The 24,901-nt window shown below is 41.4% G+C and overlaps 1 protein-coding gene across 1 annotated transcript in view; it reads right to left on the bottom strand.

Moving 5' to 3' along the window:
• Positions 1-18,106: 18,106 nt before the first annotated feature.
• The window catches only part of SMPD3 (sphingomyelin phosphodiesterase 3), a gene marked incomplete at both ends in the record, with an annotated part of 31,524 nt that continues 24,729 nt past the window's right edge, over positions 18,107-24,901 (bottom strand). Inside the window, 3 exons of the mRNA XM_082489510.1 lie at positions 18,107-18,208; positions 19,015-19,177; positions 24,567-24,630. Of these exons, the coding sequence (XP_082345636.1) occupies positions 18,107-18,208; positions 19,015-19,177; positions 24,567-24,630 (329 nt within the window). The remainder of the gene's footprint in view (positions 18,209-19,014; positions 19,178-24,566; positions 24,631-24,901) is intronic.

Here is a 24,901-nt window from a genome sequence, read left to right as displayed (position 1 = left end):
GAGACATTTGCCAAGCAGTGACCAAAATCTGGAAGGGCATAACTGGACTTTAGAAAATGTATGTATTCAGGTTAATTGGAAGTGACAAACTTCCAACAGGTAGTCTGACCAGAAACAAAAGAAAAAGAGCCGTAATCTAAAACACTAGTAAATCTGAAGGAGATATTTAATATGCATTATATGATTAAAAATGTGGCCTTACACTCATTCCATCAGAGGTCTAAATAACATCTGCCAGTTTAGATAAGTTGTATGTTGTTCTGCAATAGCACAAGTCCACAACTGAGGTTTTCTTAGTTGCATTCCAGATCTTGTTGGCAGAAACTGTAGCATGTGACCATGTGTGTGCAATTAATTCTGCTTTAGATGAACAATCAATTGGTTTATCCATTTTGTATGTGTGACCTATTAAGGGAAATAGAAAATCAATGTACTGCCTGTCCTAAATTATGTCAGTCAGCAGGGATAACTCTGCTTACCAAAGCTACTCCTACTTCCTCTGAGCAGCAACGTCAGCAAAGTGAAAGGAATGCCATAAAGAAGCCATGAGTGAGCAGGAGCCTACTCTACTTTACTTTCCTGGTCACCATGATACGTAACTCTGGTGAGTAGGGATTTTTCCTGTTTTTCTTCCTAAGAGTGTGATCATATTTATAGACCTGGAAGTCATCTGAAATATGCCTAAATTTTTCAGAATTGTTTTTCTGAACAAGGTCTTAACACTTAGATAGATGTAAGGAAGCAATGAAACATACAACTGATGCTTTTCACTAGAACAGAAACTCTGCAGCTCCTACTGAGATCTGTGGGGTTTACTTTTCAAAACTGTACTTTTAAGATGCTTAACTTCAGACTCATTTCTTACAGACTTTTCTGGAATATATGCAGGCCGCTCTTCATTAAACAGTTGTTTCTAATTTTGATACACTGATACTAGCCCACAGAAAGCATGGTGGCACAAATCTGTTACACACTGGGAACATAAGCTGTGCAATTGTAAAGGGAACAATAATATGGGCAAACCTTTTAAATAGTAAAGTCAGGGCCCTTTATTAAAAAAAAAAGGCACAGAGACAGTTGTGCAAGTCTGAATGCGTAAGGCTTGCATTGTATAGCTTCTCTCCTCCTGGAGGAGATAACACAACAGAAAAAATGAGACGCTGCCTCCTGTGTTTGCTGGACGCCTGACACAGAAGGCATGAGCTGCTTTTCGTGTTCTGCAGTAGGAATAGCTTCTGCAGGTGCTTTGCATTTAGCTGCACAAATGATTCCGGATCTAACACAAGCATACAGTGTTCCAAAGGGAACACGGAACTAATAGACAACAATATATTAGAATTCATATGTTTAAAAACTAAAAGTAAGATAGAACCAAACCACAACTGAATTTACAGTATTTTAATGTCTAGTGTTAACTTTCTCAAACATAACTGTGTATGTATGTGCATGCCCAAATGGTACTTCCTCAGAAAAAATAAAATGGATAAATTTGCTAAAAAGCCAAAGGGAAGAAATCCACATTGATGGGAACTTGTATTCTGTTATCCGTGTTATATATGTTGAAGCTATGTGGACACTGCAGTAGATACTAGGCATGGTGAGTGAGAGGTATCTAAACCCTTCCGGTATTGTGAGACTTGAGACAATATATTGAGATTCTCAGAGGTGGGTGCAGTGAAAGTGGAGGGCATAGGCTCAGTGTAATACCTAGCATATCTGCAGAACTGTGCTTCCAGAACTGAACTGTGGCAATTAATATGAATCGTATTATCTGCATGTAAGGAAAAAACATTTTAAATTGCAATATACCTTGGGTGGTAATTGTATTGCTGTGGTCCAAAAAAATAAAAAGGTTGGAATGCTGAGCATATTTTGGCACCTATGGGGTTCCTTGGAGGAACAAAATCTGATGGATGTGCTCAGGAAACCTTGTGAATGTTTTAATTCGCTGTGTGATCCACATTAGTAATGCTTGCTGGTTATTCTTCTGTATTTAGACAGGCACTGAAACTGCTTTGAGAATTTGGTTAAAACATGCTGGAAGCTGTAATGTTGAAGCAAAGCCTTACCACATGTATGGTTTGAATGTTTTCACCTAAGTCACACCACTCATTAAATTCTGGTACATACAAAACACAGCTGTGTTGATGCAAATCTGGGTGACCTGGGGAAAGATTGGTTCACGTGTAATTGGGAGTATTTAGTGTATGTATTAGTCTTCCTTGGCTTCTGTGAATTCTTCAGGTTGAACTTAAAAACCTAGTGTGATCTGCAAATTGTATGGAAAACAGCTGCATATAGAGGGATACTGGCCATTCCCTATATATGTATGCAAAACCAAAACAAAAAAGTACTTTTATGTCTGTCCTCTTCCACGGGGCATTTTACTGCAAGCATACACGTGGGGGAGGAAAGCTGCTGTAATAGAAACACATATCTACCCAGTAGCAGCATTCAGACTCCTATTTGTTCCCAGAGCTGACAGAAGCATTGCCATGGTGTGCTGCTGACTTGGAAGAGCTTCTGGCTACTGGCATCTTAATAAGCAGAGCAAGAATCCTCTTTTCTCTTGGAAGGAACTTATTCCGTGCGGCCCCCACAGGCAGTTTTTTTTTCTAAATGACAACAGCTTTGATTTTGACTAGGCCTGCAGCCATAGATGCATGTTTTAATAAAAACAAGATCTCCTGCCACCGCTCAACTAATAGTATTACAGTTCATATATTGCATCAGAGCCAGTGTGTAACTGACAGATTTTTTTAATGTGGCACAAGAGATGCGTGCACTAAAAACACAGCTTTTAGTCAGGTATTAAAAATAAACATTAACGACAATGTTTGGCCATTCACATTTAACTTTCTTATTTTTTGCTGCAAAAATACTAATTTTTCTGTATGTAGCTCTGAATTGTAATGAAAGTTTTACTAATACTTGGTAGTTATCACACGCTAAATCCACAAGAGGGTGCTGAGAATCCACTTTTAGATTTCTAGTGCCTTTTCAGTGCATGTTTACTTCTAATAAGGACTTGCAATGCAGCTGTCTCATGTGCAAACGAAATGCTTGTGACGTTATAGGAGACACCATACATACATGCACTGAAATGGAAAACCAGTATAAAAAGTGACAACTGCTTATAAGACTAATACGTGCACATACCATAAAAAAAAATAATACTTTTAGGACAGTGAAATTATCATGGCCCCAATGAAGGACAAGTCTTGCATTTAATTTAAAGGGTGTTTTCTAAGTCGTGGCAGCAGCTGCAAGATTTGTTCCTTTATTTGCAAAACGGGTGCCTTTTGCCTGAAGGCTGGGCAGTTGGAGGACCCGGCTACCAGAGCTTGCTTTTCTCCTTCATTAGTCCCTTTGAAACTGTTCTCTGTAGGCTTCCTGCATTTAACAAGATAGAGGATGCAGTTCAGGACTAATTCATTTAGTCACTCATCTTTTGTGTTCTATTTGTAGTTACAGCTGGTTGTTAGGAGGGGAAGAGGCTATTATAGCTTCCCAGTGTTAGATTTTTCCAGTGAGGATTGTGAGCTGAATACAATGGCTGCTTGTGTTGTCATTCTACCTTATTGACTCCGACGGCATTGCAAAATGTTAATTTGGTTTGGTACTTAATCATTTTAAAACTTCACATTTCTAAGTGTGTAATGCAGATTAATGATTAAGATGCTTCTCGGAGAGAGGTATACGTTGTTATTCCCATTTTTCAGATGAGGAAAAATGAAGTGTGCTTTGTGTGGGTGTTCAAGTGTTTCATCTGCCCCAGGCTCGCTGTAAGATTAGGGCCTCAGAGCTAAAAATGACTTGCTCGGGGCCACGCAGAATAAACTAATCCCCTGACTCCTTTGCTCTGCTTTAATCATTTGTTTTCTTAGCACAGTGTGATTTCAAATACAGCCTTACGAGGTTTGACCGAGATACAGCAGATAAAGGCTCAGAGGCAGCAAATCCTTGGATGCTTCAGTAATTAAAAACCATGGGTTTTTTCACATATATAAAAAATATATAACTACATATTATATATAAATTATACTTTCAGTATATAGATTATATATATTTGCATGGCTATAGGGCTTTGGTTTTGTTTTGAAAGGCTGTCATGAAGATGACCCACTTCTTTTCTTTTTTCTTCTTTTTTTTTTTTTTCTTCTTTTTTTTTTCCCAGCAGGATTCTGTCTCAGAGTTGAGAGCCCCGAAGGTGCCCCTCTTGTGGACAAGGGCACTGATGAAAAAATGAGCGCTGATGATCTCCCTATGTGCAGAGGGAAAGCCCGGCAGGCGCAGGTCTGATGGTGCTCTTCGCAGGGGTGTGGGCGCAGTCCCAGGCTATCCTGGGGACCGGCCGCCAAACCTCCTCCTCTTCTTCGGGGTTTTGTTGAAGTGCAGCTGCGTAACAGGCTGCAGCAGCCACCTCTTCGCCGTGGACGTTGTCTCTCGCTCCTGGTATTTCTGCAGCCCCTGCTCCTCCGTGCCTTGCCCATCGCGCTCCAGGCCAACTGTTGCTTTGGAAGAAAGAGCGGCCGCTGCGGTTTAGCGAGGGAACTCCCGCTTTGCAAGGCTGATGGATCCTGCCGTGTCTGCGCTGCCATAAAGCCGCTGCTTGCTTCGCATTAAAGAGTATCTAAGAAACCAATTATTCACAACCCTGAGAATCGGCAAATAAACTGCAGCGATGAATGGGGTGGGAGGGAGAGACAAACAGCCTTCACTGCACCACTTGAAAATGCCATATTCCTTCTCAACTGCGGTATTTCTAGGAATGGTTGAGGTGACTGTACTGTAGGTCTACACGCATAATCTCATGCCCACCTCGCAGGCAACTGCAAAGTCATTTATAGCGAAGGGCTGATAAGCGCAGCCCTCGCTAAGGTGGAGAGGGCCGTGAGCGCACCCAGAATTAACTAGCCATAACCTGACTGCCCTGCAGCCCCCCAAGGCTTAAGGTGAGGGGGGCGGTGTGGCTAGGGATGCCTCCTGCGTCCGGCAGCACCTCCTCCCGCCAGGGCCGGACCGCCGCCATCGCCCGCGGCCCTCACCCCGGGCCGGGCCCGCCACGGCCGCGCGCCCCTTCCCTCGGGCACGCGCCGGCCCCGCTCCTGATTGGCCGAGCCCCCTCCTCAGCCCGGCCGGCCGCCATTTTGGCGTCCTGCTGCCTGAGGGGAGGGGGCGGGCATGTTCTTATACTCCCCCCCCCCACGCCCTCCCCTCCGCGGCCGCGGAGGAGGTGGTGGCGAGGGAGCGGCTCTTCGTCTCTGCACCACGGGAAGGCCGCCGTAAGCCGGGCCGGGGCGGCGTTACGCTGCGGGGATGGAGGGAGGGAGGGGGGGAGCGGGGCGGGCGGCCCTGGGCGTCGAGCTCTCGGGCGGTTTCCAGTCAGCGCGGCGCGGGCTGCCGTCGTGGGGCCCGCTGTCGCCCGTCTCGCCGAGGTGGCCCTCCCACCGGGCTGTGGTTGACCTTGCTGCCACGGCGGGTCTGCAGCTCCCTGTGAGCTTTGGTTGTTTTCTACATAAAATAAGTTGTGTCAGCACCTGCTTCCAGTCTGCAAGTTTGCACGAGGAAACAAACTTAGTCTGGCTTAGAGGCCTGCTTTGGTTTGGAAGTAATAATGGGGCTTAAGAAACACAAGCTCGTGTGTTGAATATGTCTGTGTGACTTTCAGACCGAGGAAGCCAGGCACACATGTGGGTAATGAGCTGGTACGGAAAGGATACTCATACCGTATAATTTTGCTTGCTGTTTTGCCACGTGTGTATCCTGGCATGCTGGGACGTTGTACCAAATAGCGAGTAAGCTAAGGACCAAGACAGTGGCTTTAGTATAGAATGTTCACGCCCCTGGTGTTTTAAAACGGCAGTAGTGTGTAGGGTCTCTTATTTCCTCAGCTAATGTTGTTTAAGAGTTCTCTATAATATTTCTTGTAGTCTCTTTCCTGTGAGTGGAGCCTCTGTCCTATGGCTCATTTAGGGGAAAGCTTCTGAAGAGGAAAAAATGTTTTGAACATGCTTACCTTCTTTCTGTAGAGGTACAAAACAAAGGGCTTAGTTTATTTGTTTGCTTTCAGGTTTAATGTGCTGTAGAACTTTTTTTTTTCTAGATATGTGTTTACAAATAAAATAAGCTTAAACAGCTATTTTTCAAGCCTTGCTGACTGACAAAAGGGCAAACAGTATGTAAGGGTGTTTTGTGGGTTCTGCCCCACTTTAAGGTACCTTTCTGTGTTATGGGTAGCATTTAATAGCTTTATTAGCTTTCCTTGCCTTAGGGGGAAGGGAGAGGGCAATGGGAGCGAAAAGGAAAATACTAGTTTCAGAGTCCTGTTTTGGGTTGAACTTAGTGTTAATTCTGTTGTAATCTATACATGTAAGGCTGAAAACCTAGGGAAGGGTTCTTTATGTTAAAGCCTAGTTATCCCTGGTTTGTTTTAAAACACACAGACACAGACCCTTTTTTAAAAACAAACGATTGCAGCAGCTTTATCATACCTCCTGTGTTAAGTGAAACTGATCAGCCTCACCTGCCTACATATACAGCTGTCTCTGCTACTATGTGTCTCTGGTAGTGGGTTCTCATTTGAGGATTAAAACTATCTTTGGCCTCCAAATCTAGCAGTTTTGTTCTGTTCGGAGAGTTTAAGTGATGATCCCTTAAGTGACCCTGCTGGCATTGCTCCTCATTAAGCCTCAACCTTGCTTAAAATCAATGTCTGTGTCTTCCAGTGTGCCCTGTTGACCAGGCAGTGTATCCTCAGAGCAAAGCAGAGGTGTCAGAGGTTAACAGAAAAGCAAGCCAGGAGGTCTCCCAGAATTAGGCAGGCACTTGTGCTTCTCTTCAGCAAAAGGTGTTTCTGCCTACAAAAATGTTTCATCTAGAGTTTATGCATCTGGAACTGAAGCATAAAACCAAAACTATCTGAAGACACTGAGGAGGCATAGGGGAAGTGTGATAAGATTACAAAGTTATCTGTGCAGCCTGTGTGTCATTAGAGTGCACTAATCCTGAGCCTCTGGGCATAGCATGCCGAAGGATGAAGATCTTGGGGTTAATATATTTTGACCTTGAGTTGAAAACTCTGCTGGTATATTGTGTTCCTCTTTTGCATGAAACTGTTAGGGAAGTTGCATCTCTTTTCCTTCATGCGTTAAATACATTATTTTTTTTTTTAGATTTCAGGGTTTTACTTTTTCCACAACCCCGGCCTTGTCTTTTTGCGTAATGCTGACTAGTGCTCAACAAAACCTAGCAGTTCCCTCTATGTTGCACAGCAGAACTGTAAGGTCAACTTCCATGTTAAACGTTATGTTTTCACCTTTTCTTGCATTATCTTGGCATGTACCCTGCAATATACATCAAAAAGTCTCCAAAAATGGAAGAAGGCAGAGAAAAATCTAGGCGAGACAATAAAAAATAGGCTTTATGTCTGTTGTAGCAAGGTGCTCAGCTCCACAGATTTCATGCGTATATACTGACAAAGCATTTAATTTCTGTGTGGTTTTCTTTTGTGCTTGTCATGGACAGGAAGCTTTTCAAGGCCAGTCTCTTATTGTATTTGAGCTCAATGCCTGCACTGCCAGGCTCTGGTTTTTATTTGATGTTTATAGATTATATGAATGAGAAGGCAGGGTAGAAGTATAAGTAGCATTTCCATTCCAAAAGGGACACCAACACCTCAGATCATCTAAGCAGGAAGTTCCGTCTTAACATGAGGAGGAACTTCTTTACTCTGAGGGTGGCGGAGCACTGGAACAGGCTGCTCAGAGAGGTTGTGGAGTCTCCCACTCTGGAGACATTCAGAACCCGCCTGGACACCATCCTGTGCAACCTGCTGTAGATGACCCTGCTCTGGCAGGGGGGTTGGACTAGATGATCTGCAGACATCCCTTCCAACCCTGACCGTTCTGTGATTCTGTAAATCAGGTTAATGTCAGGGTTGCATTATGGAGGGTTGAACTCTAATTACCTGTTGTAGATATGCTAATGTACAGATGCGGTTGGCAGTATGTTCCTTGTTCCATAGTGGCAGTCATCGGGTATCAACAGGAGTTTTGTGGTAAGGATGCTCTGTGGACCTTTTAAGTGCTGTTTAGCCCATTCTCTTTCTTTGAAACCTCCCTTGATGGCAGAACTTGTCCCCATTTAGAATGCTGCCATTTTTGTATTTGTCACGGTGCCAGTCGGCTAAGCCGTGTAGTCTGCCTGAATAAATAAAGGTATTTTCTCACAGGAGATCATCTGTTCAGATCGATGCAATGCCTTATATTCAGTGCCAGCTTCCTGCAGCTTTCTTGGATGCTGCTGCCCATATCCCTTTGCTAACGGGGAGAATATTCCACTTGTGTCTCTGCCTCTAGCTGGGAACTAGATACACTGCTTCATTCTTCACCTGCCCTTAAAAGCTGAGAGCTATGTCTGTCTTTTTGAGACAGTCTGTATTTGCATTCCCTGGGTTGGGTGGGCAACAGCTAATCAAATAATTCTATTTAAAATAATATTTAATAAAAAAGCATCTGTGAAAGTAAAGGCAAGATGTAGCCATGCTTCTCAGAAACAAAACTAGTCAGCAGTTAGCATTCTGTGGAATGTTTCCCCAATAACTAAGGGCCATTTACTCTTTCTTAAGGTTCTTAACTTTTTTTTTGTTGCTTTTTTTTTTTTTCCCCTTTTTAGATGCTCTTGTGTCTTTATAGTATGTCTGCAGATTGAGTATCTCCTCCTTCCGTTTCTTTTTTTTTTTTTTATTCCACTCTGCCCTCCCCATGCTGGATGAGAGCTTTAAGCACAGTCTTTAGCATAGAGCCTTGACAGGGAGCTGTTCATAATTGAAGGGTTTCTGCTAGTAAGTGCCAGTTCTGTCCCTATTTAGAATGTGAATAAAAATATAAATTGTTTTTAAAAGACTAAACTGAAGGTCCAAAACAGATAATTATGCTTGTACTTGTAAATAATCATTACCCAGAGGCAAAAGAAATTCTGTACTTTTCCCCTGTCCTCAAATCAAACACAGGACTGAGTCGGACCTTCTGGGTTGCTCTGTATAGTCCTTTTTTGTAGTAGGTCTTGTGCATATAATCTCTCTTTAAAAGTACATCAAACTGTTTTAAAAGCAGTGGGGTTTCAGAGAGGAATGTTTGTTTGTTTGTTTTGCATTCCATTGTGGTCATTTGGAAGCTGTTTTTGAACTTGTCTGGTATTGTGGTCAGAAACCTCCTTCTAATTGTCAGCCCCTGGGAAACCAGGCCTGGACAAGGACCTTTTATACTGGGTACAGAGCCACTGCCCAGCATTTAAACAGACTCAGCATTTCTTTCTGGTGGTGTGTAATAAATGCTACGTTTACATCTTCTAATTTGCTCTAACATTGGAACACCCAGCTGCGGAGCTGTGAGGCTGAGGTTTTTGCAGTGAGGTGGAAGGACACTCAGGGTCAGCTGTGGGTAAGAGGGTTCTCACCAGGGTGAGCACTGTCAGTTCATATGCCCCACAGAGTTCCAAGAACACCATTAATGAAGTAGCTACAGCATGAAGTCCTTCTTATGTGCTTCTTGTGGGATACAAGACACGTTTTGTTAAAAGTCTGAGTTTGCTGTGGCTATAAATAACTTTCTCAGCAAATGGGGAAAAGAGAAATTATATGTAACCAAGGAGTAACAGAAAATAGAGTTTAAATACCTGTTTCATAACAGTCTTATTTTGGAGCTGAGATAATGGACCAGGCTGCGTACTGAGAATTAGTTTGACTTGTGTGATACACCTTTCATTAGAAATATATTTAGCATAGTGCTTGGCACCATGCTAGGCCAAGGCATATTTTTTTTTCAGTTGATATCTTGCAGATCTTGCAACTGCCTTTTGTTCCTTGATATCCTGAAGGTCCTTACTAAGCAATATAAAACATTCAGCGTTGGCTTTGCTGAAGTTGGTGACAATGTGGCAGTTAACTTCAGAAGTTTTTAATTTCAGAGAAAGATCTAGCTGGGTTTTGCTGAGTATTCAAAATTCTGGGTTGGTATTTGAAATGTATTTAAGAACCTGTTGCAGCCAAACACAGAGAAGGTAACAATTAGCCCTAGTCAGATCCAAAAAGGCAGTGAGGATGTTACTCAAATTGCAGCAGGGCCAGGGCATTCAACCTGACAGTCTTCTGCTAATTTAGAAGTTCATAATCTCTTTAATGAGAACAAAGGTACTTAATTACATTTGATTTGGAAAGACATCATCTTCCCCTTATCATGCTCATCTCTTTCCGTTCTTTGCAGTGGGATCTGTTTGGATCTGACTGCCATTGTGTGATTTCAGGTTCTGAACTTCCACATTGCTTGTTCAAGTACTGAAGTGTTTGGAGGCCGCCTGTGCAGGTGCTATAGCATGCAATGCTGTGGCAGCATTGGAAACCCTTTCGGTTGTTTTTACTGCGTCATCCAGAATCTTAAAATTACAGAAGTATTGTTGCGGAATAGAGCAGTTCTTACCCTAGTTGCATCCTGAACTCTGTGTGAGTCTTTCTGCTAGGCATTTGTGGAACCACAGCTCACAGGTTAAATGTGTAGGGTATGTCCCCCTGCTTTACAAACATGTTACTCTCCTTTTTACAAGCAGCTGTGTTTCTCTGGTGTAGCACTGCAGTGTCTTAGCCATCGTTGTCCATTTTGTATCGTTAAGTCAGAAGGATTTGTATCAGTCACTAGCTAATACAGTGTTTAATGTGTGTATCTGTGAGGCAAGTCCCATTTTAGCAGGGTGGAAAGCAGTCAGAGATACCAATATTCAGTATACTAATGATAGTACAGCATTTAGGATCACATTAAGGTCTCTATTGAGCTCATCAGGCTTGATGCATCTTGTTGCTGGGATTTGGAAGAGTCAAACATTTCCAAATAGGAGTGGGACTTCTAAGGCTTCTGGCCGCTTTGGACGCACACTGCCACAACTTGAAGAGCTTTAGCAGAGCTTTTCAAAAAAACTGTTGTGACATGTAGTATAGCAGTGAAAACTACTTGATCTAAGAAGCTTTAGGCTTGTGTTGCAGTGTTTATACAGATAAAGGATATTCTGACACACCTGGCTTGCCAACTGTATTGTGGCACTTGAAACAGTTTGGAGTTGTTCTGCCAGGTTTGGCTTTGGAGACATCAAAGGTTTACTTACAAAAGGGAAAGAAAGGGCTCGGCAGTGGCGCAGACTGTGTGGGTGTGTGTTGGCGAGTATGAGATGCTCGTGAGGGAAGGTGAAGCATCAGCTTATGGACACTTCCAGCAGAACAGGGTGAGCAGGTGCTGTTTTCTAGGAATTATGCAATTTACAGACAGGAAAGCATGTTAATGGGAACATGAGGAAAGTGTCCCTTTATTTTATGTGACTACATACAACTGTCTCATCCTTTAAAGCACACAGGAAAGCTGTAGCATTTGTCTACTACAGTTAATCTCTTTTGATTTCTGTTTACTGTCTAGTTGGTTCTTGGTGCCTAGGAACCATTTTCCTTGACAATGTAGTGCTGGGTGCTGTATAAAAGACAGGACAGTGACACAGTCTTCTTCCCTAAAGAGTCTGTGAGTCATACAGGAGGAGGGTGAAAGGATGCAACAAACGGTGAAGGCAATGGTTTGGGTTCACAGGTTGGAAAAGCCTCTATTGGTGTGAGAGGCAATGGTGAGCACTGCAGCGTGTGCAGGGCTGACTACAACCTTCACAGCTCATATGATTTGCAATAGTACAAAATGTTCGTCAGACCTATAAAGGGGTTTTTTTGGGGGGGTCAGGAGAGGAGGGACAGGGAATTAATATATGGCCCAGATCAAACGTTGACAGATTCCATGATCTTTTTGGGTATACAGACCCAATGTGTAACTGTTGTGACTTTTTTTTTTTTCTCCTCCCCTTTTCTAATCTTAGCTGTGATTAATGCACGCTTCTTCTCATTCACATCTAATGGTTGTAAGGAACAGTTGTTAAATCTGCCATTATGTAAAAGATGAGAAAGAGGATTGTTGTTTTCCTGCCAGTCTTCTCTAGCAAGCCCCGTTCACTGATTTCACAAATGGCTGCTTGGAGCCTTCCCTAAATCTCAGGGAAAGTATGGAAGAATATATGAAGGGCTTACAGATTTAGGAGTCGTAGATGGGAAACCTGGATTAGTGAAAAACAATGGTAGAAGGTGAGAGCATGTCTTCGGAAAGGCCATGAAAATGTAGACAAGCAGCTTGAATCTGCTTCAACAAAGAGAACTGGTATATTAAAGTATTATAGTCAAAGAAAAGGGCTAGAATAATAAGTTTCAGCAGCATTTTGAGCAGGAATTTCAGTGGGATAGGGAGGTTTGTATTTTAATAGGTCCTTTGCCAAGAGAACCTGTACAATAGCCAAAGAGGCAGATGGCGTTACAGTTACAGTGCTGAACGAAGGCAGCTGTGGGCGCGAGTTCATAATAAACTACAGTGCAACTCCTGGGGCAGAGGGAGCAGGAAAGAAGTTACACTTTTCTGTACTTGTTCTTCTTCGTTAAATGTCTGGAAGATGCAAACTGTCCAAGAAATGGTTGTGGTTTACATTGTGGTTCTATAGCCGTTTCTGAGCCACTCACCTGATAATGCAAACTATGGTGAAATAGATCAGGTATTGCAGGAGAGGCACATACAAGGAATCCACCACTGGAAAAGGAAGTCTGTGAAAGTGCAGTGCTGTGGTAGCATCAGAATGCAGACAAAAATCACCTGTACAGCAGTGGAGAATGCTGCAGAGATCCATCTCTAACGCCCTGTCTCACAAGATGGAGTGGTTCCTTCCTGACCTAATGACAAGAAACATGCACGCTGTGCTTTTCCTTGATCGCTTACATTCCACTGATTTCCTCCTTTCTGCTTGTGGGGAAAAAGAAATTCTTCCGAGGTGGGGTGCCCTACTGGCTTTTATAAAGGACTTTGAAGACTGTTCAGAAAGACTGAACCAGTAAAATGGATTATTTTCCCTTCACGTTGTTTTGTTAAATCACTGGATTTCTTAAGGGCGTAGGTATGTGGGGGTGGTGTTTTGTTTTTTAATTACCTTTGACTGGACAGTATAAAGAAAAACCTGCTCTCCATTAGTTCAGGGACTAGATAATTGTTGGGATATCAAGATGTACAACTGCATAATAAGAAATTGTTCTTGTGAAGTGGTCTTACATTAAATGCAATGTGGAATGGATATCCTCGTACTTAAAGCGTGGACTTGGCGCGAGATGCGGGGCTCAGGTTTGCAGCCTGCAGCAGGCACTGTGAATGCTCGCGTGAAGGTTGCACACCCTGAAAACTGAGCGGGCTGTGTCTGTGCAGGGGATGTCTGAGTAGCAGAGGCAAGGGAGAGGGTGAGTTAAAAGCACTCATTTCTTTTACCCTTTATTTTCAGCAGATTCACTAGAACAGGTGTAGCACAGTGAGACCATACTTAACCCACCCACTGGACTGCATCTTAGAGTCAGATTTCTGTTAGTGCCATCAGACTCCACATCACAGAACCAGAAAAAGTGGACTGCACAGAATCATTTGAGCCTTGAAATTTTATTATCTTGTTTGCATCAACCAGTTATTCCTTTCAGCACCAATAAAAGACAAAAACCCCTCCCTATTGTTCAAAATACCTTGTTTTAATCAGGTCTGAGATTGTGGTTTTCTTGCAGGCAAAGAAACCAATGAAAATATTTAAACTTTTATTTTTTTAATACATTTATAACAAAATGTCAGAAGGTGTGTGCTTACCATATAAAAACATTAGGTTCCAGAAGGATACAATACCGAAAAATCATTGAAATAAAAAAGGTTATTCTTATAGGATTTCTAAACCTCAGCAATAATACAAGTCTTTAAAAGCATCAAGATTATATTTAAAACAAGATGGCATGGAAAAATGAGACCTTCAGTAACAATTTAACCCTCATTTTAACAGATGATAAAATTGGGAGTTTTTCAAAGTGCTTGAATGGTATTTCTGTTCTCATCCTATAGTGCCAGGAGGAGGTAAAAATGCTTCATTTCCGAGCTGATGATATGTGCTGACACCGACGTGCTGCTGTGTGAGCCCAGGGTAGCTCAGAGACCAAACTAGGGACAGTCAGATCTGCTTAATCTGGACCACCAAACAAAGGCCATTTTAAAAAAAGAAATCATCTTTATTGGAATTGTAAGTTGTTTTAATCTTGCTGTCTTACCCAACAAGTAGGACCAAGAGTCTAGTTAGACTAGCTGAGAGCGCTTCTGGGACAAAACCTCGTCACAGTACGAGTGAAGGATAGGTAAACTCATTGTACCAGACAGCTTTCTCAAGGGTTCCTCTACAGCGGGCCACACCTCAGCAGGCTGCAGGCTTCTCTTGGAGCCAGTGTGTGGTACAGTTTGTTTGGTTGCTTTAGACAGCTTCTATTAAGCATCCAGTTTGTGATGGAATAAAACTAGCTGGCTACCACTTGAATTAGTTATAGTAAGCACTTTTGCTCATAGCACTAAGCTGCACGTGAGGTGTTGCTACCCTGGTCCTCAGTGGCTGAGCTGTGGTGCGCAGCAGGTGGATCACATATCCCAGAGACCCTCAGACAAACAGTGCACAGATTAACTGGATCTGAATGTGCCCGAGAGGCTACTTACAGTTTTTCTGTAGGCTGTGTTTTTGAAGTGATCTAAAGGTACCAAATTTGTAAGGACCTGACATCCTTGAAACTTCTGTAAGTTCTTAGTTTTTGGTGTCCTCATTTGTGTCTTTTCTTCACTTGTTCTAGAAGTGCTGTTGTAAAATGCAAATTGAACATGCGAAATAGAAGATGTTATCTAGCTTTTATAAAAACAGATGATGCTTCATCTACAGTATCCCTGTTGAGTGGCACTTTTTAAATCAAGAATAGCATTATCACCCACTTCTTGAAGATACCTGAAATTCCTGTACAAAGTGGGGTAAGCGTAGCAGAGTAAGCTTAACTCAAAATTCTTATAAATAACATCCTACTAATAAATTCAGTCATGCTATCCTTAAGCAAAGTGGGATTGACATCTGAAAATGCGAGCCAGGGTTTGATTTCCTGGGCATGTTCTGCCCCCCTCCCTTTTTTTGTTTGTTGTGTGTTTTTGTTTTTTTTTTTTTTTTTTTTGTAAATGCAAGTACTCTATTACATAGTATCTGTCTAAGGCTTGTAATGATTGATATCCTGCCAGTATCTCTGCGAGATAGTACATAGAACTGTGGTAGCAGTGGTGTAGACAAAGCTCATTTTTCTCCAGGATGGTTACTCGTCTGGAAAGGAAAGCCTGTTGGATGCGGTTTACCGGTACATACGCTCTCTGACTCCTGCAGGCGTACCAAGGCATCAGAAGGCACAGGATCAATGCAAAAAAGCAACGAGCATCTGTACAGTGGTGCCACAATGCTGTACTCTCTTGCAAAGTTAGATCCTTAAGACAGTAAATTAGTAAGAACTACCTAGACTGACTAAATGTATGTGTATTGTTTAAAGAGAACATTTTACAACTATCCATTTCTTGATCACTGAGAAACTAAGAACATCAAAATCTAAAACCGTTTACTTTAAATTTGAAAAAATATTTCTCAACGTATCTCTAAAAGTTGCCAAAAGTGCCTGGTTTTTAGTCAGCACAAAGCCATAGAACGAATTTAAAAGTAATTTAGACCATGTTAGTTTTACTGTAAATGTAACATCGTTTGGCAGTAGTTTTATGATTATATCCCACACAGTGTCAAATTCAGCTCCTGCAACTGATACTTAGTGAAGTTGATATCAAATTGTAATTTACATTGTTAGGAAAGCTATTAAAAATACTGTACCCTATATTTAATCTTACTACTGAGAAATAGCTGCTGGGCAGCACACAAATTGCTACTGTGATACTGTTTGTTTTTTTTTTTAAAAAGGTTAATAAAATACAAGCAAGGTAGAAAATAGGATTAAAAGCATTATTTCAGGTACAAGTCTTTCTGAATTGGGTGGAGAGATAAGAAACCAGAAAAACACATTGCACATATGTGCACCCTCTGTATAAAAAGAAACATACAAAGTGGGAAACTGGTGGTGCACTGGGATAGTACACTAAAGTCTCTGATGCTGTAAACTTGAATTCCTAATTTTATCAAAAAGGGGAATTGAGTCTGGTTCCATTGTTGAGTCCCCATGGGTGACACTTGCAGACTAGCCCATGGTTTGGCACAGTACACTTTTAAGAGGCAGTCTCTGCTGAAGGGACACCAGGACTGAAAAACGAGGCATAAAACGTGTCAAGACCAGGTGCAGTGGGAGAGCATGAGAAGTGGCCTACTACCTACTTGGAACTACCCAATATTGTTAGTCCAGTACTTTTATGAGTCTCTCTACTTGCAAAATTGGGCTGATCCAAGTAAAAGTTCTGTTTACTATAGGTAATTAAGCCAGTACCAGAGGCTGTGCAGACTGGGGTTTCTAATTTAAATCTACTCTGATTTAGCTCAAGCTGATTCCTAGCAGATGTAAACTAAACCAAGCCAAGAGCATCTTCAGGAGTTTGTGGCCAGCGTAACTAAAACAGTTTACTTAATGGAGTAAGTATAGGTATTAGATTAACTCTTCTCAACACAGGGAATTTGTAATGTAAGAGGAAATAACATTAAAATTGAACAGGAAGTAGGCAGAAGAAACTAAGCATTGGTTAAAACACAAGGGGTCTCATTGTTCTCCCAACACCACAAACCCTTCTGAATTTAAATCCCTAAAAAAAAATGCCAAGTCTCGTTAGGGACCTGATTCTCAGCTTTTCATTATTTTTGTTAAGGTTACAGAGGCTGGGTAGGTCAGGTTACAAGGGTAAGACGGCAGAGGGGAGTCCCACATTTAGAGCTGCAGTGGAAAGAATGTATGCGTTGGATGGCAAGACCCCTGTTACAGTCTGTGAGTGTAAAACAAATGGAGAATTGTCTCACAGACATAGAGTCACAGGTCTATTCTCTAGTAGCTAGCCATGTTACACTTTCCCTTTAATTATACTGATTCCTTTGGAAAATTGTTAGGTTATCCTGCCTGTTCTACACTTCTCCCAAAATGTCACTTACATTTACTTTAAGTCTATATCTAGCATGCATTTTACAAGCTATTTCCCACTTACTCTCTCTAGCTAAGGCAGAATGTTGGCTCTGGTGTTACCAATGGTACTACAGGAATCTAGTCACTCTACTGTAACATACATATCGTCCCATACCATAATTCAGAACTGCCCTGTGTATGGGGAAAAAAAGAAAAGACATTACAGGGGAACTCTGTTTCTTCTTAAGGGAATAAGCTGCCCTTAGAAAGCTAAAGGCCTGATTCTGGAGTCATTATTCAGACAAAACACTTCATAATTTCAGTGGGAACACAGTTGGATTAAGAGTAGGACTGTGTTCTTAAAGTCTTAATTCCAAATCTTTTAAGTATCCTTAAATCGGACAGGAAGATATTGGTCTGCAAATTGAATAGTTTTTGTTTGTTTTAAGGTCTATCTGTAATGACAGAAGGGTTTCCCAGTCCCAGAATGCCTTGCTTTGGCTGGTATCTGATTTTTGAACTCACTTCCATTCTGATATTCCCCATGGTATCTTACTGACTATTTTATCTCAGAGTGGCATGCAGTGCGGGCGCATGCTACTGATGCAAGCACGCTACTACAACTTTTAACAGGCTAAAAAATGAAAAAAGCTTTAGCTTCTTAGTTATACAAAGAAATGATGCAAAAAACCATTGAGCAGCACTAACTCACAGACTAATTACAAACTAAATTGTGCTATATATTAGTATAAAAACATGTTTTAGTAAGAATGGCACTGGTTCAGAAGGAATTAGGACTTCCATCTTGGTTCCGTTCAGTCCACAGTGAAAGCATTGTAGTACAGGCCTGCCCTGTTGCCTGAGCAACTCGTGACAGTGGCTTTTGGCTACAACCCCTTCTGTTTCTTCCCTTTGTATATCCGCCATTGTTGGTACGCTCTGGGATTAGCCCGGGTCAGGTCTGGTCATCTTTCCTAACGTGGCACCAGAATAGTTCGTTCTTATCCTCTGATATTTTCTTAATATCATTAACGTTTTCCTCTTCTAATCTCTCAAAGCTGGTCAGTTTTAAGGGTCATCTTCTCCTGTAGACACCATGAGACGCATTGCTACTGGTAGGTGGTCTGTCAAGCCTGCCAACTGGGTAATAAAGCTGAACTCTTCCACTTCCTGCAGAAGGAAAACAGAAGTAAGAAAGAAGGAATTGGGAAATGGATGTGTTATACCACACACCAGTAATCAGCTTCTATGCCTCTTTTTAGTTTACTTTGAACTACCTACTGTATTAGTAGATGTATGGGACCAGCTTGGCTGGGCTAATGGTGAACTATCTGCCGTAGAGGGCATGCCAATTGATGAGGGGAAGCATTTATACAGTACATGGTTGAACTAGTGTGGATGAAATCTGTTGTACCTTTTCTTCCAGTTTGCAGTAACATCTGTGTTGTTCCAGACAGACTTATCTGTAGCACTGCAGTAGGCAGCCTGGGAGGAGGGGCTGGCTGTACCGCCCTAGATATGGCATGCAGCTAAAAAGGAAGCCTGTCTTGATTAGATTGAGGTATTAAGCTTTGTGGGAATTTAAGGCGACCAGGAACTCTGCTCCTCGCGTCTCTGAATTCCACTCATTGTTCTGGCAACATTTCATAGGACCAAATTACAGTTCTTTGGAAATGCTGCCCATTTCCCAGCTTTTGAAAGCTGGATGGAGCAACCTTAAGGCTCACTTGATACAATGTAGTTGTGTACTTAGAGCAGCTTATCTGCCAGTGTTGCTACCAGAATCCCTAAACTCACCTTAAATTTGTTTACGTAACAGGTTTGTGAACTTGGTACTCACATGCAGAAGTAGAAAATAGCAAAGAAGCAGGTTCTCATTGGAGTATGAATTTGACCCCAAGCAGAACAGGCTGCAGAGCCATCCAGAGAAGCTTGTTGTGTGAATTATGGCTCTTTCTGTCAGCTCTGAAACTCACCACTTTCCATTCCAGGTAGAGACCTTCTTCTGTATAGAGCATGTAGTCAATCCTCCTCCCGTTTCCTTTCAGTGATGCCTTCCTCCCCTTTTGACTGGAACTGTGATTCTTGCTGGTGGGATAGACTAAGTATCCTTTCCTTCCTTCTTCACTTTCCAGCACCCTATTTCATTAAAAAAAACAAAACAAGTGCTTTAAATGTTTGCTCATTCTGTCCCTTTGTGCGTTAGGCTAGATTCTCTCCCAGTCCCCCATAAGGGTAATGCTTGTCCAAAAGGACTGTTAAACTTGTAAAGCACATCTTCTTCCAAATATGTTTTCCAATGCAAGGCTGTACTAACTACTGACAGTGCTCTTAAAAGCCTCATGGCGGGTTTGGCATCGCTGGTGCTGTACTGATGGACCTACCCTTGTAGCCAGGAGAACAAACATCCGAGAGGAGGACCCTGCCTGCCTGCTATCTGTTGGATATTGCAGCCCACAGCCCTTCCACTGATTTCCAGTGTTGCTGAATCTAGCAGAGGTAGAAACTGTTTGATGGATTCCTTTAGAACAAAGATGATTACTTTGATACAAACCTTTCCATTCTGATCAGAGCAACTCCTTCTGAAATTAAGACAACCAGCTTTACAGACAGGGTACGGATGAGGAATGGTTTTCAGGGGCACGCATTTGGGCATGCAGTAGCTGGTTTTGAGCAAGCCTCAGGATCAGATTACTGTGTCTTGGACCCCAAGCTCTTACTTCACTGGTAATGACAGCCTCATTTATTTGATTCCTGTATGTGACACTCTTCAAACTCCCCTAAGGAGATGGACTGACTTAGCAGGTGTGTTAGGACTGCCCCCATCTTGCATGGCGGTTACTCAGCCCAAGATCCTATACAGAAGCAAGCAAAATTAAGAATTTGTTTTCTAGGTACCAGTCTTGTGTTCAGACAACTAAGCTGCAGCTCTTCCACTAAAATTTTTAGTTTGGGTGCTTAAACCTTAACAGTAGGTTTTATATAGACAACTATTAAGGCTTGATCCAACTTTGAAGTTACCCCTGCTTTCAAGGTGACTTTGGACCAGATAACCCCCAAAGGTCCCTGTCACTCTATTTTTACAGTAATTCTATGTTGTTGCGCTATTCTGTGTTGTTTTGCTGTTGTATTGGATTGAAAAGGAAACTGGGTTTGCCTTCTTGTATTCTATTTAAAAGATCTTCCAAAGGAACGCCAAAGGCAGCAGACAACTGTGCATGCAAAAGCAGAGGCTGTGCATGGTAACTGCATGGGTCGGGTATCCTGCAGACAGCAAGTACTGAGTACAGTCGCGGCTGTTGTGCATGTTAACTGTGCATGCAGAGAGGGGCAGATTGTGTTGTGGTTTTGCTATCTGGCTCAAAACACAAACAAAATACTTTCAGAACCACCTCTTTGAAGATCATTTTCCTTTACTTACCTGCCAAAACCTGAGCTCAAGGTTCTGTGGTTTCCCTTGTAAGAGTTGATTACGCCATTAAGCTACATCATCAACTGTCGCAGGAGAAACACTGAGCCATGAACTTGGGTCCTAGCAGGTACAAAGCCTTTAATTTCACCTTGGAAAAAAATAAGATATTTTTGATCACCCAGTTTTTAGACTTGACTTTGGATGGGTTTTACAGGGTTGGGTTTAGGAATTTTTTAATGCATGCACGTGAGAGTACAGAATGAAAGAAAAACAAGAGACAAACGCCAGACTCTTGTGATGTGTTTTAATGTTTGAGATTCAAATGTTTTCTTTGTCAAATTTTGATTCTTTGGAAGGACGTGAATGGTGGCAGAGGGAACACAGCACTTGCTACAGTTGATTAGGTCTCAGTAGTGTTATAATCTGTAAGTTTGGGTCAGTTGATACACACCAGAAGTACTCTATGTGCCTTCAAAAGATAACAGTATGACCAGAATTTTGTCATAGTTATTTAATCAGAACTTTTCTTAACCTCCTTTGGACTTAGTGAGGTATTGAAGGTTCTTATTGAGTTTATTGTAACCAGTTTATGAAAGTAAGCTTCCTTTTATGTAGTATTCAGTTTTAGACTGTCATCTAATAACTTGCGTTAAATTTAGCTTACTATCTGCACCCCGTTTGCAAGCTGATTCTACAAAGAGCTACTGCCTGAAATTCTTTTTCTAGGTTCAAGAAAGCAAGCTCTTTGATGAGACTGACCTCTTTCAGAAATTGTATTTATATTTGGCAAAGCTAATTAAGTAACAAAGTAGAAGAAACTGCTGATTAGTGCTGCAGTACTGCTGCAAAAAAAAATCTTATTTGCATTAATTTAAAAGATGAATTTGTTTTAGCTTCAATTACATCCTTTTAAAAGTCTGTGAACACGGGGTATTCACTTAACCTGTACAACTTCTCACAGAAGGGAAATGTTAATTTCAAATATGTGAGGAAAATGAATTGTAAATATGCATGCATCTGCTGCTGGCTAAAATCATCTATGCGATGGTTTGCTGTTTGTCTCTACAGGAAGTAGAGGCAAGTACTGGACATCTGGCTATTGCTGTGCTAACAGTTAAATGTTAACAATTTAAATGAATGTAACTAATTATGACTGAGTTGCGCAACTAAACTTGAGCTTTGTCTGAATAATTGTCTTAATTCATAGGACACAAAGAAAGGGAGGATAAAAAGTAATCAGAACTGTGTATTTTTCCTTGCAAGACTTCAGTCCCAAATAACTCTGGAGTTTAAGTATGAAAACTCTGTCATGCAGCACTCTGGCCAATGGCTGGTTTGCAGTGCTGACTGTAGCTGTAATGAACAAAGGAGCATGAAGAGCAGGATATGTAGGGAGCCATAAAGCAAAACTTACTCCTGCCTCATAAAGCTCGAGGGACAATCTCTCACTCAGGCGAGAAGCACCCAAGTTAAGAAAGGCTTTTCTCACTGGTATTGCAGCCTGTTGCCCAGAATTGTGAGCCACCGTCCAGCAGTGGAGACTGGAAAAAATAGCATTTAAATCTTGTTTCTTAGCTGTGCTGTAATGTGCTCTCCTGACCCAGATTCTGTTTAGGGTTTAGAGACAAAAATGGGCTTGTTCTAGTGCTTTGCTTGAAGGTGAAAATCATCTTTGTGAGAAGAGATTATTTGTGTGCATTTCATGAAGCCTTTCTGAGCATAAGCTCGTGCAGCTTCCAGTGCTGTGGTAGGGCCCAGATCGTTACATCTAGCTTACTAATTATTCTATAATTATAAATGTCTTGCTCATTATTTGTACCAAGTATGTTCTAGTCTGATGTTTTACGTATGCTGTACTTAACATGAAAGAGATATTTAAGAACTAGTTGTTCTGCTGCTTTTATGGCCTAATTAGTTTAGTAATGTGAACTACTTAATTTTATTTATAAACTAGAGAAGAGTGCTGATGAAGAAATAATTCCCTGGATAGCTTATGTTGCCAATTTGAATGTCTGTTTTAAACATCTGTAAAGCTTGATTAAGGCTTATTACTGAAAAATTTGAGACCGGATCCATTTTAGGCTGTAGCCTGTTTTGCTGTGTACATGAATGATACTTGTTAGCCAGACAGTGCTGCACAGCTTCTGTGCTATTTAACATTTAAATGTCCTTAGAGCCCAGATTCCACTAATGACTTTAAATTCTACTGAACTTACTGGCAACTTATGTTTACTGATCCCTTGCAGAGATGGGAGGGCAGGCTCTCTTGGCCTCTCATGAAGTGAAGACTTCTCTAATATATAAGCATATCTACATAATGTACACATGCAGATGTACATAAAAAGCAGTGGAAATTCTGGTCTAATAGAGGGGGGGTTCATCAGTTTAAGAGAATTATAGCATATTGCAGAAAACCGAAAGCCATTTTTTAGTAAGCAAAATGTCTTGCATGTATTCTGTTATCACCACTCAAGAATATTTTCCAGTTATCTCATACTGAGGTGCTGTACATACACATAGGTAGCGGAAGCAATACTTTTAAATACTTATTGATCATTTGATGGCTCCTTATCTATCAGTCATGTATTTGTCAGTTGAACTTCATTGCTGAATACAAGTAACTCTTCAGGGAACAAAACAAAATAGCCCGAAAGTAATTTGGTGACAGATTGTCTCAAAAGGCTGCTTGAAAACACAGGGTGGGGTTTTTTTGGTTTTTGTTTTTTCTTTTTTTTTTTCTTTAATTTTATTTAAAGAGCTCCAAGCCTGCTTTTGGAACCATAAAATAGAATGTTACACCCGCATACAGATTTGCATTTGCAAACTTGATTGTAGGGCCAAATTACCTTACTTTAGCTTTTCAGAAGTCCCTTTCCCATGTACCAAGTTCATGTTTTCAACACATGAATAGAAATGCCTGGAAAATTTGCAGGGTCTTGAATGTGCAATGCATGACTTGCTGTAACAAATCCTTATTTTGAGTATACAATAAACCCAGACTGTATGTCTAGAATCGAATTTCTTTGTCAAAACTGATACAAAGAAAACTACAAGGGTAGTATTCACCTAATACGTTCAATTAAGTGTCCAACTATACCATGCAGTGTATTGTACGGAGTGAGCAAATATGCCAACGTAAACTGTGCCTGCATAATGTACCATTTCCATTATGCATGTTAACTGAAGCATCTGCACAGACTCATTAATTCACATAACTTCACTTGTTTGGTATATTTAGGTAATGAACAGCTAGAACGTGTTTCAGAGTTAGTCATGATAATAACATATCTAATACATTAAACTAGCCTTCAAGGTACAGAAGGTGCAAAAAGGATTATCACATTCTTTAAGTGCTGCTCTAAAAGTCTACAAAGCTTATTAATTTATTTCCACTGGCATATTATTTAACAAACAAGATAAGTTTCTTGAATACCTGTACTAAGACTTCTGCTAATTAAGTCTTTTTTTTTTTAATTTCTCTTAAATCCACTAGCTCAAAACAAAGATACATGTTTCTCAATATCAAACACTCCTTAAAAGTAATGCTGCGCTACTATCACTGATAGATATTAAGCCTTATTCCTGGTTATCTTTGATGTGCTATTTAATTCCTCTCTATATTTGTGAGCTTGCTTTTTTAGGTGTATCGCATTCTGCAAGCTTTCTAGAATGGGTAATAAGTTGTTGGGTTGGGGTATGGGTTTTTTATTTGAGGAAAACTACATTTCCTTTTGTTGCTGTCCTTTACAGTGCCATGACCATGGACCTGGCTGCCTGCAGAAAGACTCAGACAAGCCGTCCACGTACCCTTTCCAGTAGCGCTCGCAATTTCTTGTCTGTCCAGGTAGGACCAACTCTAGAGGCATAAAAACACTGACTGCAGTTGTTTTCATCTTTTTATCCATTGAAGCCAATTTTATTAGGCTTAGAGAAGCAACCACTTTTCCTTCCCTTTTTTTCCTCTTCCCCAAGTACCCCTGAGTAAAAAATTATGTTTGGTTGGGTTTTTTTTTACAGTCCATAAAACACCTCTCAATTTGTGAAATGTTAAATAGCAAGCAATGAACTGGCTTTTGGAATTGTCTAAAGCATATGGGAAGATTAGGAATTGCATACTTCTGTAGGTTATCTGGAGTGCACACTTCATCATCATATAATCCTTCAGGATCCAGCAAGGTACCTGTGAACAGAAAGGGAGATGTGACTGTCCTAGCATATTTCCTGTGACTGCCCTCTCGGGAGGCTTCTGGGGGCACAGGGTGTGTGAGGACAGCATCCATGTGGGGAAGAGGGGACCGCTCCAACAGAGCGCTCTATGTTCGCTTCTCCTCTACCCACACCTCCCCACTGCCTGCCACCTTCCAAACCGTTGCCTCTGCCCTTCCAGCCTCCAGTCTCTTCCAGCCCCAACATCTCCAATTTTTGTGGTTTTCTGCTACAACAGAGTAATG

The sequence above is a fragment of the Vanellus vanellus genome, assembly GCF_965231255.1.
Source record: "Vanellus vanellus genome assembly, chromosome: 12".
Taxonomy (NCBI): domain Eukaryota; kingdom Metazoa; phylum Chordata; class Aves; order Charadriiformes; family Charadriidae; genus Vanellus; species Vanellus vanellus.
Note: the sequence above shows the minus strand (reverse complement) of the source record. Positions and strands in the feature narration are given on the sequence as shown.